Source organism: Corvus moneduloides, chromosome 9 (genome assembly GCF_009650955.1).
Source record: "Corvus moneduloides isolate bCorMon1 chromosome 9, bCorMon1.pri, whole genome shotgun sequence".
NCBI classification, from domain to species: Eukaryota; Metazoa; Chordata; class Aves; order Passeriformes; family Corvidae; genus Corvus; species Corvus moneduloides.
The window spans coordinates 21,962,804-21,981,577 of NC_045484.1; the positions used below are offsets into that span (position 1 = coordinate 21,962,804).

Sequence of the window (18,774 nt, forward strand, 5' to 3'; positions counted from 1 at the left end):
TACCAGCAAAAATACGGTTGAGGATCAGGAGGGACTTTCTCTGACACTGTATAATATCCTTTAAATAAATAATGCCTAAAGCCTCAAGGAGATTAAAAAAGCGAGTTCGTGGAAGTCTTATTTGTTACTGTGGTATCCTTGTGCTGAAGCACAATTCCCCCAAGGTTCTTGCTACAATCCGATTATATAAACGTCCTTCTCACAGCTCCTACACCACCCTCTGGAACACAGTCTGTAGATCTTCATTATCCTAATGAGTGCTAATGGCAGTATTCTCTTCTCTGGTGCAGCTGGAAAACCAGCCTTTTCCTTATTGAGCCCTTTTGCTGCTTAAAAGGCAGGGAAAGGAGTGGGTCACCCTTGAGGCATGTGGCACACATTATTCAGTGACCTGCCAGAGAGGTGGCTCAGGGTCCCGTGCTTACACTTCCTTCCTTCCCAGGTGGTACTACATCGTGGTTGTGCCAGCAGACCAGAGCACCAGAACCCTGACTGCTCGATGGCGGACACCTGATGAGATGGAGCTGGACCAGGTAGGAACCTGTAGCAGCTGCTGTCATGGAAGTGATTCCCAAGTAGCCCAGCACACTTTGCCCAGGCCTCCTGGCAGCACGATGGATGCAATGACACAGGTGCAGGCTGCACATCAGAGGTGGGAGGCTGTGGGATGGGTGCCCACTCAGCCTTTCTTGGTGACACCATGTAGGAAGGAGGCTGGGGTCAAGCTAGGGAGGAGCCACTTCCCAGAATGTGCCCCTTTAGGAGTCCACACTTGAGTGTCTCAGAGCTCTGACCAGGACAGATCCTGTCCCAGGTCATACAGTCCTTGCAGCCTTTTTCAGATGAAATGACCATGCTAATATTGAAAACAAGCTAGGAGAGAAAAGTATTGGTTTCAGTTCATTAAGCTACTTTGTCAGGAGGCTTTTCACTCTCTGGGTGGGACTAAGCCTGCAGTGTAGATAGAGAGTTCACTCTTGTATCTAACAAAACCTGCAAAGCTCCCTTCACACTTGCTTTTTAAAAGCTTTGAGCGTTCACCAGCCATTACCCCAAGATGCAGCTTGTCCTGTGCAGGAGTGCTCTGACACCCGAAGCATGGAACGCGTGCAGGTGTCAGGAGACTCCCCCATGAGGACTTTCTTTCCCACACACACTGCCACCCCCAGAGTATAAAGGAAAATCTCCAAGAAATCAAGCACAGAAAGATCCATTAAGAGAACAAAGTTGCAATCTTCAAGCACTCAGAAATGACAAACTGTTAGAAGCTGTAACTCAGCCCTTGGCTTTATTTACTTGATGGCACAGTCTTTTCCGTGAGGTCCCAGCTCCACAATGTCTATTGGTGCTTCTGTTCTGCAAATGAAGCCCAGTTGTGTGATGGAGAACCATCACCCACAGGTCTCCTGCATCTTTTCATTGCAGAAGTTTTCAGCATCACAGATGTCACAAGAAAAAGAAGACCAGGATGAGGAAGGTTGCTTTGGTTTTCAGCTTTAGGTGGTTGAAAGCTATCGAAGGAATTAGTTTCTGTCTCTGTCTCATCTAGCCTCAGGCAAATGATTTAAGGCAAAATTTTCATCAGCAGCCAGTGTCTTGTATATTGTGATTTTTTAAAGTACTCCATTTGAGATCCTGGAGCTCTCATTTGCAAAGCCTAAGCATCCCCAGCTGCAGAGAAAGTCAATAGGAACTAGATACAGAGTCAGTGCTATAAAGAAAATACTAAGTTTTCTTGAAAAACAAAACAAGCTGATGTCTTTTCACTTTGACATTCAAATTTAGTGGACATATTTTACATTAATGTTGCAGTGTTCCTGTTCTCCATCTGTACAATTGGGATAATCGCTTTTATCTTGACTCATATGGGTGTTTGGAAGATCAGATCATTAATGTTTGTGAAGCACTTGTAATAGTATAGTGATCAGCACCATAGAAAAGCCCATGAGGAAATTATTAATTTTGTCTTCAGAGCTGGATTTGAATAGTAAGCAATAAACAAGGCCTCAGGCTGCATAATGCAAAGAAGAAAACGAAATATGGAATATCTGCTCTTTGATTAAGCACTGTCTGTCCTGTGTATTGAACAAAGCAGGGGGCTTACAGAAAAGATAGTCTGTGACTATGCAGTCAAGGGTGCAGCACAATGCACGTACATAAGACAGCTGAATTAATTTTGCACAGGCAATATTAATTTTCTAATTTTTTAGGATCTGAACTTTGCAGGCCTAGCAGGTTTTTTTTGCAGTCTTTTGCTGTATTACATGTGTAAGTGGCAGAAGCCTCCAGCAACCTTAACCACAACTGGAGCCCTGTGGTTTTGTGTCCATGCACACAGAGCTGCGTTTTCTGCCTCAAAGAGCTCAGCTGTAATCTCAGCCAGATGCAAGAGATGGGTGTAGGAAGCAAACTCCACACTCCAACTCCAAGAACTATCTTTCTGCTTTTTCCCCTTGGGATTACAATGACATTTGTGAAACTCAGATTTTTCCAGCCTTCTTTTTTTCCGGTGATACTATAAGGACAAACTGTAGCTTTTCTAAATTACTTCTATGTGAGTATTGATAAGAGGACAAGGATGGATTGTCAAGGGGAAAGAGTGAGGGGTTTCTTACCCAGCTTTTAATCCTTAGGGAGGACCCAGCTCAGCAGTGTGACTTTGTGTGTACATCACTGTCCCTAGCCCTCTGATGTTCCCTGTCTGCCTTGACAATACTGCCACAATTTCTGTATGAAATGTATTTCATGCCTCCTTCTTCATTTTGAGTTAGAATTTATCTTCCAAACTTATTATTCATTTTTATTAATTGGAAAAAATCTCTTTAAACATTTGAGAGTCACTTTTAGCAGTGCAATTGGATTTTTGTGCTTTGATATCTTTTTTCATGAATTTGTGACTATGAAATTTGCCATTTTTACTCTGAACATCCCATGAAGTGTGTTAGCATTCTGTGTGGTTTACACAAAGCTCTGCCTGCAACACAGCAGCAGGTGAGCTACAGAGGCACTGACAGAAGGGAAGGACACAGCAAAGGTCACTTTTTCCCTAAACATCAGCATCAGCTGTAATTCACATCCAGTGTCCGTAGAGAGTGCGAGTTGCTGTCCAGACCAGTATTTAGGCCACAGAACATGGCTTGGTTCTCTCACAGCCCATTGGGATACATAAGTCAGGGGGACAGTCACAATCAGGCTGTCTCAGCCCTAACATGCACCATGTTAGCTTCCCAGGACTCAGGATGTTTCCAAAGTTGAGATCCTAGTGGAGGTTCTTGCAGGGAGGGTCGGTAGACAGATGCCCCAGCAATGCCTAAATGGGTGATACTTGCCTCTGGTTTCTTAGTACTACCACATACAAATCAAACCCAGTTATCTTCTCCCCCCCTTCCCCTCACCCCTGCTGAGTGCTACAGCCAGTAAGGTGACAGCATAAGGCAGTGTCATGCTGTCAGCAATAGTGATGCACCTTGTTTGTCCCCAGCTGCTGGAGGCCATAAGCCAAGGGAGTCAGAGCAGGCGGCAGCGACGCCAGGCAGACAGACTCAAGCCCTACATTGCTGCTCAAGTGGATGTGCTGCCTGAGACCTTCACCCTGGGGGACGAGAAGAACTACAAAGGTTTCTACAACAAGCCTCTGTCTCAAGACCTGAGCTATCGCTGCTTCGTGCTGGCCTCACTGGAGGATGGGGACACGGTAAGGACTTTCTGTGGGGGACACAGCCTGTCCTGGCAGAGCTGAGGTGGGCTCAGTGCAGGCAGGGTGAGCAATTGCTGCAAGCTGGGATGACAGAGTTTTCTGTGAAGGGAGGAGAGAGGCTGCATCGTGGGCCTGAACAAGCTGAGGCGGCTGTGGGAATTGATTTGATAAATGGTGTTTTTGGAGGGAAATGGCACCATGTGTTCCACATAACAGATGAGAGTGGAGGACAGTGTCAACACACACGTCCTGCACAAGCTCAGTTGTGGCTGGCTGGGCTGTTCTCAGAGCAGAACTTGGCACACGGTTGGGATGGGTTCTCATTTGCTTTGGTTCAAGTAAGTGTCTGTAGAAAACAGTCCATGAAATCCTACCCTGCACGGCGACTGCTGAGACTCTGAAGTGAACAGGATGTTTCCCCTGCAAAGCTGCTCTCACAGGCCCTTCTCTGCCCAGAATCTCACTTCAGATGACATCTGGAGAAGCAAACCTGCCTCCCATCGCAGTGGATTATCAGCAGGGCAAAGGTGCACACTTGCCTGCTGTGTAGGGATTTTTGCTCCTGCACATATCCCTGCTACAAGCCGGCAGCACACAGGTCCTGGGCACAGGAAAGGCTGATGCAATAAGCAGGGAGCAGCACAGCAAGACCTGGGCATCAATGTCCAGCTGTAAACCCAGGGCAGGAGTGGTGGTGGCGGCGGCAGTAGCAGCGGCCAGTGTGTAAATAATGGAAATAATGGAGGTGCACCGAATCCTTTGGTTGGCTTCCAAGCTGTGGCTTCCTTCCTCAGCCTCATTTGCTTGTAGTGGCTCATTAGGGCTGGTCGAGTTCTTCATTACTCATCCAGCTCACGTGTTCTTATGGCACTGCACACCAGTGAGGGAAGGAGAGTCACAGATTAAGAACAAGGTAATGCAGAGGCCTTGAGATGCACTATCCTGACAATCCCTTTTAAGAGAGGTGACTGTAACTAGTTGATCCCAACTATAATCATCATCTCCTCACTAGCATAGACCTGCCACAGCCCTCTAGTAAGCCACCAGCCAGCAGCAATGCTCCTACAAACCTCCTATATACCCTGCTCCTACAGGCCACCTTCCTGCATCCCCTGCTGCATCGCATCTACTTTCATTTGGAGCATGAGGCATTCTGCCCAAGGCTGTGCACTGTCTCCGCCACCCAGCTCCTCTGAAATTGCTTTCTGTGTCTCTAGTGTCAGCAAGAGAGCAGAACATTGCTCTTCTTCAAAGGCAGAGGGAATGTGGTTGAAACACTGTCTCTGGGAGCAGGGGCACCTGCACCTCGCAGTCCGCCTTTGGAAATGCCACTGAGATAACAGTCCTTCTGATCTCTTCTACATCTGACTTCCCTTGCAAGGCGACTCCTCCAAAGTGTGTCTGAAAAAATAAGAATCTTTGCCCCTTGCTCAAAGCTTTGGAGAAGGTCACACATTTCCATGCTGCACACATCAGCATGTGCTCCTTCCCTCCCCCACCACCAATGCACCTTGACCTTCCTGGGGAGTCGCAGGCAAAGCCTTTTTGCTTTTCTCAGAGTAGCCACTTGCCCACAGAAAGGGGAGTCTCAAGCTTTCTTGTCTGTGCCATGCTCAAGCTGTAGCTGACTCCCTGCCCTGTTGTTTGAACTGGAGACAGGGTATAGGAACAGGCTGATGGGTTGCAGTGGTCCTGTGCAGACTTCTAGGAACAGAATTAAACCAGGAGCTGGTAGCTATTTCAGTTATTGAAAGATAGTCTTGTAGGCCTGAAAGGTTTCACAAAGTAGCAACCACCCCCCATGCTTCTATCCCAGACAGTGGCACCTCTGCTGATAAATCGGAGGAGAGCAACTAGGATGCTGAACTAGTGCGTGTTGCAAGAAGGATGTCCCAGATAAGAGCATTTTCTGTACTCCATACATGCTTGAAACCAGCCTGGCTGGGATCAAGGGCACTTGTGAGAGTAGATCAAGATACGTGTTTGTGTGACACCAGCAGGCTTGATTTTTCCCTTTCTTCTCCTCACATATGTGAAGACATGAAGTGCATGTTTAAACGCCAACCTTAAAGCAAGAGATTTATAGATCCACAGGCACCTCTTCTGTGACCGAAACTTCTATGGCAGGAGCAGAGCTTTCTGACTTCTTAATGCATGGCAGCAGGTGCTGCTCAAAAGCCACAGGCACGGAACTGATACAGCTCTGGCCCTCTCTAATAGTGGGAAAGGATTTGTTTTTGCAGCATTTAACCCTTCTGACCCAGCAACACTGAGCTGTGAAGGTGCAACATAGCTCCATAAGCCTTAGCAACAGCAGCAGAGCACAAGGTGCAGTGTCATTCTTCTGCAGGAAGGGTTTGGGTCTCTGCTGATTCTGTCTAGCTGGTGGGGCTAGAAAGCTGTCCCTTCAGGTTATAAATCACTGGGCTGGTAGATTGCAGAAAGAAAAGGAACCTGTAAGAACGAGCCTCTTTCTAAGGTCTGTTTATCAGAGACATCAGGTAGAAAATGTTCCTGTCATTTCATTCCTTTAAGAAAGCCTGCCTCACCCAGCAGGGGTTTTCCTAATATAACTCTATCCTGAAGAGATGTGTTGGTATCAGCACAGCAGGTATTGTAAACCACTTAGGAATCATCAGCCAGCCCCATTGTGCAATTGGTTGGGATTCAAAAGGTGGTGATTTGGCTCCAAGAGGATCCAGGGCTGGCGAGTGGCTCTTAGCTGGGCTGCTCCAGTTTGGCACCTCCAGGTCAGGTTTGTCAGCCATGAAGTCGCTGGCACTGGAAGTGTTTCACACCAGCAAAGTTGCTGGCACCTAGAATGTTTCACACCAGGCAGAAACTGTTGCCACAGCATGACCTCCGCCGATGCCAAGGGAGGGAGTTCTCTCATGATGTGTTGCTGGGGTTTGAGAGGCATGACCACTCTCTGCTAGCCAGAAGCGAGGGGAAACCTCAGCATTTCAGGGATGTAGCTGTTGCTTTAGCATAATGGATGCTTGCTTTTCTCTCCCTCTCCTGCCTGTGCTGTTCAGAAGAGATATGCAGCCAGCCCCTACTCAGATGAGATCGTGATGGAAGTGGCTTCAGCAAAGCAGCAGGATGAACCAGAGATGCTGTGGGTGATGGGACCCGTCCTGGCTGTGATATTAATCATCATCATTGTCATTGCCATACTTCTCTTCAAAAGGTGAGATCTAAGCTGGGATGTGGCAGTTATGGCATGAGCACTAGAGGCACTGGCGCCTTCAAGACCTTCCTTGTAACCTTCAGATATGGGGTGCTCTGACAGACAGTCCTTGGTGGTCATGGGGAGGAGGAAGGTTTCTACCTGGCACAGCAGAAGGCTGCTGTGTAAGAGAGCAGAAGGGCTGGGTATGCAGAAGGTAGTTAATATCAGCCCCAGGACACAGCTGCTGTGGATTCTGGAAGCAGGTGAGCAGTGGGACAGAGGAGAGCAGCTTTGTCCCTAAAGCCAGTCTGACTGCTCTCTGGTCACACAACTTGGATTGGCAGCCTTGGGAACTTCTCTAGTACTGGTTCTCTATAGAAATTGCCTGCTTGGTCTGTGGCAGCTGCCCCTGCTCCTGCGAATTTTGACTGAGGAACATGACCTTGGTTGTGAGAACAGGGCATGGATGTGACAGGCTGAAATCAGAGTGGAGCTTTCTTCTTGGGGCCTCTCAGTCCTGACTACTGGATCAGAACCACCAACACGCTGTGCTCCCTGTGGGAGCAGACACCTCCTTTTGCCTCGCAGAGCAGACCTGCTCCAGTTGTAAGTGTAGCGTGAGATGATTGTTAGTCCTCCGGAGGAGCACAGGTTGCATTTGCATGTGTTCATGTAGCCTGTTCAATTACAGTAGGTCATCCTCTGTCAGCTCAGCTCTGAGGTTCTGCTCCTCCTGGGCTCTCTATTTACATATATTTCTCTAGCTGGGGAAGGGAGCTGCCTTCGTTGTGTGATTAAATGGAGTTCTGCTGTGCATGTGCAGTCAATGCGTTTTCTGTGTGAGTGATCATCTCCTTTCTTCTGTTCCTGCTTTTCCCTGGATCTAGTAAGCAAGAAAGGTATGAATCCATTTTATCTTTTTGTTTTGCTAAAATTTCAAGTCTATTTCCCTTTTTAAAAATCAAGCCTGAAGCTACTAAGGGGCATCTTTGTTTTTGGGAGTGTGGAGCATGCCAGCCCTAGGAGTTTATAAAGACTTTGTTTCCTCAAAGGTATCAGCCTCCTAGCAGTTGTCAGCCTCTCACAGCTCTCAGGGAGAAGTTCCAACATAAAGACTTCCCAGGTTGCTTTTGCAATTAAATTAAAAATCAAAAAAACCACAATAATAACGGCAGTTATAGGGGTTCCTTTGGTTTCTCAGTCACTTCAGACTGAGAGCTGTTCCCTCAAGAATGCAGGTGGATTCTTGCAGTCTCTAATGAGGAAGCTTTGAGGGAATACTGGGCAACTGTAAGAAACATGTTTGTTGGTCTTTAATGAGAGAAAATGGCATCAGAGGGGATTTCTGTACCAGGGCCCCATGGAAGGTATTGCCACCTTGCCTTAGCTTTGCTTTGTCCCAGAGTCGTGGGGGTGGAGCACCAGGCAGCACTGGCCTGCAGTGCACAGACCTGACATACATGTCCCTGCTGCATCCTAGCCTAAGGAGGAGCAGCATATCCTCTTCTAGCACCACCTGTGTGCTCAGAGTGATGCTGTGGTTTTGTCTGTCTGGCCTCTCTGTGGAGGCATTTTCTCCCAAAGGTATCTGTGTGTCATATTCACAATGGCATGTCTACAATGGGAATGAATTGAAGCTGAGCAGCAGTGGATAGCTTGGGATCTGGAGGATGGTTTAGCAGTTGCCCTGACTGGGCTAATGAGACAGAGACAAAATTTTATTATGTGCTGTGCCCATTCCCCAGAAAAGCTGTCCCACTTTGCTTGAGGGCTCAGGGACTGGTACACCCGTAGCACATTGCACATCCTGCTGTGCTCCTGATAGGAGCTTTATTTGTTTGCTGTGTGTTCTGCTTTTTTCTATCAATACTCTCAGTCCTTCAGCTCTTTTGTCTTGGTCCAGGCAGCTGGAAGGCTTCTGAGATGTTGAGATGCCTCAGAGTAGTGTAAGACTCTCAAACTGGTTCTCCCCATTGAACAACTCCGGTGTTTGCGGCAGCCTCGGGCTGCAGGTGGAGCTTGCTCACAGGCTGGGCCACACAAGGAACACACGCAGGTTTCGCTCATGATTTAGGCACTAAATTTTCTCTAAATGCTTCTCATTAGTGGCAGCCCAGCATGCCCAGTCTCTGATGGAAGTGAAAGTTCCCTGTGCCTGTGAGAGCATTTGCAATCACACATGGCTCAGGGTCACCACCATCCAGGGATGCAGTGGCCTTAGTGCAGAACCTGGCAGCCCTTCAGTGTGCTTCCCGGTGCTTCACAAGGAGGTCCAAAGCAGAGACTGACTGTTGCCATTTGCAGGCTGGTAAATGTGCTAGCACTCATGTAGAGCAGCAGTGCTGCAGCTCCCTCTCTTCCAGGAAACATCAGGCCAGCAGAGGGGTTCAGCCAGAATCCATTTGGGGGCTGTAGCCAAAAGACAAAGTCTCTGTGTGTTCCCGCATGCTCAGGGCATTGGCCATGTGCCAAGGTCAGCACAGGCTCAGAAGAGAGAACTGCTGTGCTGCTCCTGCCCAACACCCTTCTCCACCCCTTGGGTGTATCCACCATATTTGTAATCTAGAGCTAGAAGTGGGACCTAGAGATTCACTAGAAACTCTTCTTGCAGTATTAGATTTTCCCTAATATTCACTTGTCCACTTTTTGATTGGATCTGTCCCTGCTTTGCCTGTGAATTCCAGCAAGAGCCTGAGGTGGTGGCATCGCTTTAGGCATAAATATAGCATGAAGAGACAACATTGTATTTTATTGTTCCATTAATACACGCCTTGGGTGCCTTCAACCATTCAAGACATGTATTAATGGCCCAATAAAACACACCCTGAAGAGCCTTTACACTATTATATTACAGCATTCTATATTTAAATATTTCTAATACTTGAAAAAAAATTTTATTATATCCTTCCACTACAGGAAATAGTTCCTAGAGACAGTAAGATGAAACAGCATCTTGCATCTATCTGCATTTTCTCTAATAAATACTATGCAGAATACCACATTTCAAAACTGCCTCACTAATCAAACATCTGACATCTCTTACATATAATCTTTCCTGTTTCACAGATGGGAAATTGGTGGCACAGAAGACGATGTGACTTACCCAGAGCCCCAGGGAGCCTGGGGTGGACCTGGGTATCTGGGACACAGGGACCCAGACTCCTTCCCAGGGTGATTCATGCCAGTCTGCCAGAACTCACCTGCTTGTCTCTGCCCTCTCTGTCCACAGGAAAAGGGCACATTCCCCCTCTTCCAAGGATGAACACTCCATTGGCCTGAAGGACTCACTCTTGGCCCACTCGTCTGACCCAGTTGAGATGAGGCGGCTCAACTACCAGACTCCAGGTAAGGAGCAGCTCATCCTCTTGAATCCTGCCTCCTCCAGTTCCCCTTCTCCATGTATGTCCCCATGCCAGAGGTCGAGTTGCAGCCTTCCCACCCTCCAGGAGATCCACACCTTCTCAGTCACAGTGACACAGAGTGGGCTTTAGACCGAGGATGTCCAGGTGTCTGCTCTCTGGGTTGCAAATCCTTCTCCCTGGCCCTGTCACTGCAGGCCCAAGAGGCTGGGGAACCTGGATGGGGCTGGCCTGTTGTGTGGTGTGTGTCAGACATGGTGTGAAGCTCATTGCAGTTGTCCTGAGCTGGGAGGAGCCTCCACACGGTTGGGAGTGTCCACACCTGGGATGCTCCTGGGTGCTGCACTGGCTTCACCCGGGCTGGGCTTCAGTGCTGAGCACAACTGGTGCAGTGTTGGCCACATGGGCTGCATTTGGGGCAGTCAGGAGGTATACAGAGCTCTTACACTGCTGAGGATGTCCCAGCAGCTTCATTCTTGGATCTTTGGTGTGCTGACTCTCCTGCTCTGCTCAGCTAAGGGTCAAGAGAAGAGCTACCTGCAGACTATAGTGCTCTCCAGCCAGTGTTGTGGCCCACTGAAGGACTCTACTGGTCATGGTGGTGTCAGTGCAGAGGATGATAGTTCAGTAAAAGCCATTCTCTGCATGCTGCTTTCACTGGCCTGGGATGCCTCAGGCTGTAGCTTTGCCAGCTCATGGAGGCAACTGTACTTCACACTGCAGAAAGGTCTTGTGCTGCTGCTTTGTGTCTGCATGCCTCTGATGGCACCGAAAGCACAGTACCTGTCATTGTAGTGATCAGAGACAGGCTCGCCCTGACTCGTTCAGAGCCTTTCAGAGTCCGAGTCCTAGACGAACTGGGGGAGCACTTGGGCTTTTGTGATGGAGGGAGCAGTTCAGCAGCAAATGAGGCACATACAGTTCTCTTCTAACTTGCAGCTCCTCCTGGTCTGTAACCTACTTTCCTTTTCCTCCTGCTGCTCATTCATGTAAGAGCTTTCATCTAACAGGAGAGTTTTGAAGGGGCCATTTCCTGATGTAAAACTGCTGTGTCTGGCGGGGGGCGGGGCAAGAACAGCCTTTCCTGTTGCCATTCACAGCAGTTTGGCTCACACCTGGGGTGAACTACACTAGCACATCCTTTTCTGTGCCAGGGCAGCTGTCAGGGGTCCGTAGTTAGTGCGTCTTCCAGGCAGGACCAGTGGCAGATCTCACACGTGGGCAGCAGCAGCAGCAGGCTGGTACGTTAATTGGCCACAGCACAGGATGGTATCACAGTGTGGGAGGAAAATGGTGTGGGGAGCAAGGGAGGCACGTGTGCCAGAGGAAGAACATCTCGACAGGCAGGTCACCAGGAGCAGCACTAGGGAGGGGTCACACGCAGTCAGCAGCAGCATGCAGCTTCTTGAGGAGGAGCACAGTGTTAAACAGGGCTGCTCCAGGACAGCTGTGCATGGGGACAGGCCTCTGTGACATGTCTCCATGCGGGCACAAAAGCCATCTTTGCTGCATGCTTGTGGTTTGCATTGCGTGGAGAATTGTGACAAGTTGGGCTTGTGTCTGCTCCCATCTTCAGAGAAGTCAGGGTGTTTGGAACAAGGATGTTCCTTGCTAGACCTGTAGCAAGGTTCAAGAGCTGCCATCAGAGAGACAGGGGGCCAGGAAATTTTCTTTTCCTGTCCGTGAGTAAGGATAAGCCAAAGATGCTGCTCATTTGGTAAGCTTGCAGGGCTTTCTGGAGAGACAAAACCAAGCCAAAGTTCCCAGTTCACTTGAGACAGCAACTGGACCCTGGGATACTGCTAGAGAATGCTCCCCTACCAAAAGACAGCACTGTGTCCTCCTCCCCTTTTCCCCACTGCATCCCATGTGAGTCTCTGAGGGGCGGAAGCGGGTGTTGTGCAGCTTGAAGTGACTGTTCCAGCTCCTGACGAGCTTGTCCTCGTTAATGAGGTGCATGAAATCCACCAAGCCCAGTGGGCCCAAGCTGTTACCCCATCACCTGACGGAGGTCGAGGCAGTGCTGTGAGGATGCATTGACAAGAGGTGCTGGCCACCAGCCCTGGTAGTTGGTCTCCCTGCTGCAGCTTGCTGAGCAGGGAAAACTTGTTTAATGCATAATTAATTGGTCTACTGTTATTAAATATTAAGCTTTCTCATTTTTGTGGTTTTTACTTCAGACAAGGGTTATTCCCCCCTGTTGGCCTCCCTGTACTAACGTACTGCTGTACCAAGTCACTGAGAGGATACAGGACCCGGCAGTGTCCCAGTACCATGAAGTGGGACTGAGTTGTGTTGCTGATGAGCTGTGAGCGAGCTGGAGGCTCAGGGACACTGAGCAGAGGTGGCTGGGGCTGCGTGCAGTTCCCCTGGCCACCGAGCAGCACAGATGCCCACTGTACCTGCCATCCACTGGCCCTTGCAGGCTTCCCTGGGGCATGGGGCTGTGGCCAGTGGTGTGCAGTGAGAAACGCAGCTCTCGGTGTCACATGAAGGCCTGTGAACTCCCTCCCTTGCAAGTAGCTCCAGCTCCACGTGTTTGCCAGTGTCAGCGGATGGCACTGGCCAGAGCCAACAGCCTGCTGTGTAACAGCCAGTTGCAGAGCAGCCCCCAGGGCCAGGCAATCGGTCCTGTGCAGGAGGGAAGCTCCCAGTGCTGTGGCATATGATGCTTCCCTTTTCATCTTCATCTCGTTGTCTTTCCATCTCTGAACCTCTGCGATGATGACTAAAGGCTAATGGGATTTCTGTTCTTGCCCCGTTTCTTTTCTTTGCAGGTGCCAGTGTCCCCTGTTGCCCGAATATCTCAAGTTAGTTTTAACTCCTGTTTTTATCTTTTGACACCTTTTGCTTTTTCTTTCCCTTTCTCTCTCGTCTCTGTATTTTTTGTTTCAATGTCATGAAGATCACCTTCACTCACAGCAGACTGTAAAATGGCAGTGATTTCACTTTCTGACATGATGTGTGGGGCCAGGCTCAGTACTGCTCGCACGGCACTACAGCAGCTCACCACAGCACAGTGCAGAAGGGAAGGTCCTGAGTGATGGGCTGCCAGGAGGCTTCTGCAGCAGCCCCTCACCTGTCCTCAGGCCTCCTACCTCCTCAGAGTGGTATGCCAAGCTCTGCCATGGTGCCAGGCCTGCTGGTGGCCCTGCGTGGGGACTGATAACCTTGGCCATTCTGGAGGGAGTGAGCAGCTAAAAACCCCAAATGGACAAATTGAAGGGTGCTCTTCAGTGGTTGAACACACTCTCTTCCTACCTCAGGAAAGCTGGTTTCCCTAAGCTGGGTCACCTCTGTCATAGACTTAGGCAGAACACATTATGGTCTCTAGGCTGTCTGCAGTTGGTCTGCTTGGCAGTGTTGGTACCAGAATCCCAGGCACAAAGGAGGCACTTACTGCGCTAGCAGCTTGGATGGAGCAGTACCAACTTGAAGATAAAAGTGCCCCCTTACCACTTGTCTTCTGAGCTTCAGGTTCATCCTCAAACAACCATAAAGGCGTGACTGCCTTGCTCTGGGGTGTTCAAGACATCTGCGTATGCACACAGGAATGGGAGAAGTATGTAGGATAAATACTTCCCCTGGGAGCAGAGCCAAGGGCTTTGCAGTGTGTGTCCCTGCAGGCGTTGTGAGACCTCTGAGCTCTTCTAGCCTGGTGGTGAGTTCACTGTCCTCTTGCCAGAGCAATTGGAAGAGCTTGTGGAAGTCCTGGCAGTGTATACAAATCTCTGTCTTGCCCTGCACTGTCAGCGGCTGTTTCTCTAGGTTCACCATAATGAGATTCCAACGACCTCTTTTTCCCCGCCTACTCTTGCAACTCTTTTGTTGCTGCAGCACTTCTCTGGCTGGCAAAACACAAGTTTGGAGAGACCACCTTGTATTTCTCAGCAGAGATAAGGGTCTGCAGCTCTGCTGTGGTCCACAGCTCTGCTTTACTTAGTACATAACCATGGAAGAAGCACATACTGTCGCTGTGTTCCAGTCTCTCTCTTCTTCCAGCCCCACACTTCTGCCTTGGCCCCACACTGTTCTCATCATTCAGTTGCTCATCAGTGACAGCTCTGCAAAGATTGCTCCTGAGCTACAGCCTCAGAGTTCTGGCACAAGTGAGGAAATTGTGCCGAAATCAGCATCATCTTTGTCCCTTTGAGGGCCTGCTCAGCCATCTCAGGGATCCTGATGGGTGAAGTGGCAAACAGAGGACCATTTGCAGGAGGACCTCAGCATAAGGCAGAATAGGGATATTTCCTTCTCCACCTGTCCATGTGTTCTCAGGCCATCTGTGGATAGTTCTGCATTACCAAGCGATGGCAGGACAAGTGTATGTTGGATTGGGTCTTGCCTGTGTGCAGTGATGTCAGACGTTTTGTGCAGAGGTCTGAGGTGTAACATTTCCATGTTATCACCTTGTGACTTGTCACCACTGTGTAAAATGTGTGTACCCAGCCTGGGGACTGCTCCATCACCTCAGTGGCCCATCGCTGCCATCTGTGGCAGTGTTCAGCCTCCCGAGCTATTGAGAAGCTTCTGGCTGTGCGCCAGCCTGTCTCCCTGGGTGTGAGTCAACAGCTTCAGCCTATTAATAATCATCATTACCCATGTGGGGTTTCTGGGAAACCCACAGAGCTGCCACTGGAGTCACGAGCCTTGGGATTTGGATGAGATGTTTCACAATCACATTCCTGCCAGTTCAACATCTCAGCATCAGAGAAGGCGGCTGTGATAGTCAAGCTCTGAATCCCAGGGTCCCAGGAGGGGGTCTTCCCAATCCCATATGCACACCCCCACAGTACCTGTCCCCTGTGGGATCCCCTCCTTTGGGCCTTTCTCCTGAGCAGGGCTTCAGCTGTGCCCAGGATGAGCCATAATGTTGCAACCCTGCTTTAGCCAGGGTAAGACTTCTGCCATGGCTTGAGCTGCATCCCAACTCGCAGCAGCCTCCCAGAAGCTGCTGGAGGGCACATCGCTACACATGGTGCCTTGCACAAGCCAGCCTAGAGGAGCTGAATTTTGGGCCCTGGAGCGGGCTCTGCCTCTGGAGCATTACTGAAGAGTTATGCAGCTGTGGGCAGAGCTGCTCGTCAGCTGTCACGACGTTGTGCACTGTCCTACCAGGGGATCAGCCATTCTTCCGTGGGGCCCTTCTCCTCTTTCTCTAACGCCCTGGGGACTGGGACAGCATCTGCCTACGCAAAAAGCTGTGCACATGCACTGCAGAGGTTTCACTGCAGGTCTGCAGAGTTTCTTTGTGGCTGATGCCATTGTTAGGGGTAAGCAAGAGGATCAGCCTCAGCCCTTGGCAGTGAGAGCACCAGAGGATCAGTGTGTTCAACTTCAGCCCATGCGGGAGCCCAGGAAGCACAGTGACAGCGTATCCTTGGCCTGTTCCTGCCAGGGGCTGGCCGAGCCCCTGCCCGCTGCGTGGCCTGCTCTGTGTGCCCGGTGGCTGTACTGTCCGAGCATGCTCACCCGGTCATGCACATTCTGCACATCACCTTTGTGTTCTGTTCGCCGCCCCGCGTGCCCCGGGAGTGTGTGCCGCATGCCGTGTGAGCTCGTCGGCTTCCCATCCATCCCGCCCGGCGCTTCACATTCTCACACGTGTCCGCCTTGCACCCACCTCTTGGGTTTGCTGTGCACATGCTCTTGCTGAGCCTTCCTTGGCCATGCAGAGCCGTAACCATTCTCCTTTCCCTCCTCCCTCCTTGTCTCGCTTGCAGGCATGCGTGACCACCCCCCCATCCCTGTGAGCGACCTCTCCGACAACATCGACCGGCTCAAGGCCAACGATGGGCTGAAGTTCTCCCAGGAGTACGAGGTGAGCCTGAGAGCGGGACGGGCAGCAGGGCAGGGTAATGCTGGCCAGGACCCCAGCAGAGAGGGCCTGGGGAGAGCTGAGCTGTGCCTCCCCTGCAGCAGCACCACCTGGGCAGGCCCCACACCAGGCCTGGGAGCCTGCCAGCTCTCCCTGCCAGCCCCAGAGCGGTGGGAACTCGCCTTGAGCAGTTGAAGCATGGCTGGTACAGGGAGCAGGCCTTGCAGCAGAATGTCCAGCAGCCCGCCATGCTGCCACCATGGTTATGGTCTTAGGAATGAATGGGAGCTCGTGTCTGCCCACCTGGACTGTCTCTGATTACTTTGTTCTGCTCTTTGAAGGCTGCACTCCATCCAGGTTGGCTGAGGTATTTCGGTCTGCAGTATCCTGTGCCCATTCAGTTCCATCTTTGTTCAAAGCTTTGCTTTCCATGCCATCCTCTGATGCCAACAAACATGCCTTTTTGAGTTTTCATTCCTGCTTTCCCCATCTAATCTCCCCCTGGACTGTGCTGGCATTAGCCTGTGCCATTCAGCATCAGTGCTGTTCCACTGCCCTGGAGTAGTCCAAGCTCCCCTCCCTGCACAGAGCTCTCTCTGCCTGTGACCTGCAGTCATGAGCTGCAAACTTGCCTGCACTTCTGGATCGTGCTCTCACCCTTATCTGCATCTCTGGTGGAGCCCCTGGGTAGATGCTGTCTGCGTACACCACTGATGCTGCCTTTGCTTGCACACACAGACATGTGCTGGGTGTTTCATGAACCCCTCCACCCTGCACTGCACCTCTCCCAGCCCAACCCCCTCCAGCCCTGTCCTCCCCTGAGAACAACTTGCCAAGGGGGTGCACATGTGGAGCGGAAGGCGCTGACCTACCTGAGGGCTGCCTCACCTTTTTTGGCATTCTTCAGGCTGTGTGATTAGGTTACTGCTGTTTAAAATTGAGAAAAGTTCCTCTGCAGCCATGAGAGCAGCAATGGCAGGATGATGTTTTGCTGTGCTTATGTGCAGAGCCCTCTAGAGCTGCAGGGGACTTATAAATAAACCCCCCACTAGTATTAAAGAGGGAATAAATTTGGGAAGTGTTCTTTGCATGTGTTACCACTTTTGTTTGAATTGTTATCTGCCTGTGCCTGTGGCCACACCTTCCTGCACCATACCTACACTGATTTATGAGATGAGATCAGAGCATTTGCCCACGAGGTAGGATTATATATGCCAGGAAAGGGAAAGTAGATCTCTATGTTGAGAAGGTAAGGGACAAATTCCAGCTAGTTAAAAGGGTGTGCTGTGTGTGTCTGAGGAAGGCACAGAGCTGTTTGTTGCTTTGGGATGCCAAGTGGAGGGCTTTGGCATCCCTCTGCATTCAGTGTCTGAATCAGAGAGATGAGCTACAGCATTACACTGCGACTTGGGAAATGTTGAAAGGAATAATGTGCTTCCCTTGCAAGTTACCTGTGTGTTCATGTATGTCCTGCCAGTGGAGCCAAAGTGTGCAATCATATCTGTCTGCCTTGGGCTTTTTGCTACCAGTCCAACTGAAATGTTAAGCAGGGCTGTCCACTCTGCTACAGGCAGGCTGTGGCTCTGCTGCACAGTGGGGATTCAGCAGGATCCAATCTCTGCACTCCCATCCTGACACTAAGCCTGTGCTCAATAGAGCCTGCAGCATAACACTGAGCTGTAGGAACTGCTTTGGAAAAAAATGAGCATTAAGTAAATTCTCTTAGCTGCTTTCATGAGCCTCTCTCTTCTCATTTCTCTTTCTTTAGAATATCATGGCTGGTTGAGAGCACCAATCAGTTGTACTTCTCATGTTGAAGCAGCTATTAAGTAGCTGATTGTTGCACATAATTTTTTTCCCCTGGATTCTGCTGCGTTTGACTCCTCATCATCTGGAAATTGCTGAACATGACAGGCTCGTACAGTGTTTGACATTAGGATGGACCCAAAAGCAGAAGGGGTTGCACCTTGTTGGCATGTGAGGATCAATACAATCATTTCCCATTTGAAATGCCAGTGAGAAGAATCCTGGACTGAGGTTGCAGAGAACAGCAGCTGCCCGTGCAGAATTGCTGCGGCAGTGGGGCCGCTCTCATCCTGGGCCCTGTATGTGTGGGTTTGGCAGGGCAACAGCTCCCTTTGATAGGAGTGCTGCAGGGCAGGATCGGCATGGTGTGAGCTGCTGACTAAGGAAATCTGCAGAGTGGATGTGGAAATAGCAGAGGTGGGAGGGGAGCAGGCTGTGCAGCCCCTGTGGTAGCCCAAGAGACAGGAACCACACCTTTGCACATGCTGTGCATTTGCAGTAAGCATTGATACAGTCCCAGTGCTCGCCCTGGGACTCTGTGAGCCCCAGACCTTATGCTGAGCTGAGTGGTGACCCAGCACTTTAAGAGGTGAAGGCCCTGACCCTGTTCCCCATGGCACGATAGTGCTGCCAGACTGGGCATAGCACAGCTGAGCAGGGAGACACAAGGGAGGAAGGCATGGCAGGTGAACCCCCAAGGCCCATTTGCTGTTTGATTGTGCTTTGGAATAGTTGCATTTTAAGTGTTTTTGCAGACCAGCCTGTCAGCCTAACGTCTCTGTGGGGTGCAGGGCTGTTTATAGATGGCTCACATTCCAGGAGCAGTGGCACCACAGGCAGAGAGCAAATATTTAACAGCACTTTTAACCACTGAGGCCAGCTGGCCTAGAGCCATCAGTCTGGCGCTTGCCTTGGCTGTGCA

At 50.2% G+C, this 18,774-nt stretch overlaps 1 protein-coding gene across 20 annotated transcripts in view; it reads left to right on the forward strand.

Moving 5' to 3' along the window:
• The window catches only part of PTPRF (protein tyrosine phosphatase receptor type F), a 378,483-nt gene that overhangs the window by 335,990 nt on the left and 23,719 nt on the right, over positions 1–18,774 (forward strand). For 10 of the 20 annotated variants that reach the window (XM_032117430.1, XM_032117429.1, XM_032117443.1 and 7 more), the window contains 7 exons: positions 443–533; positions 3,482–3,694; positions 6,733–6,887; positions 7,757–7,768; positions 10,099–10,214; positions 13,006–13,038; positions 15,952–16,049. In XM_032117430.1, coding sequence (XP_031973321.1) covers positions 443–533; positions 3,482–3,694; positions 6,733–6,887; positions 7,757–7,768; positions 10,099–10,214; positions 13,006–13,038; positions 15,952–16,049 — 718 coding nt within the window. The remainder of the gene's footprint in view (positions 1–442; positions 534–3,481; positions 3,695–6,732; positions 6,888–7,756; positions 7,769–10,098; positions 10,215–13,005; positions 13,039–15,951; positions 16,050–18,774) is intronic. The other 10 variants (XM_032117436.1, XM_032117439.1, XM_032117440.1 and 7 more) reach the window with 3 other exon arrangements.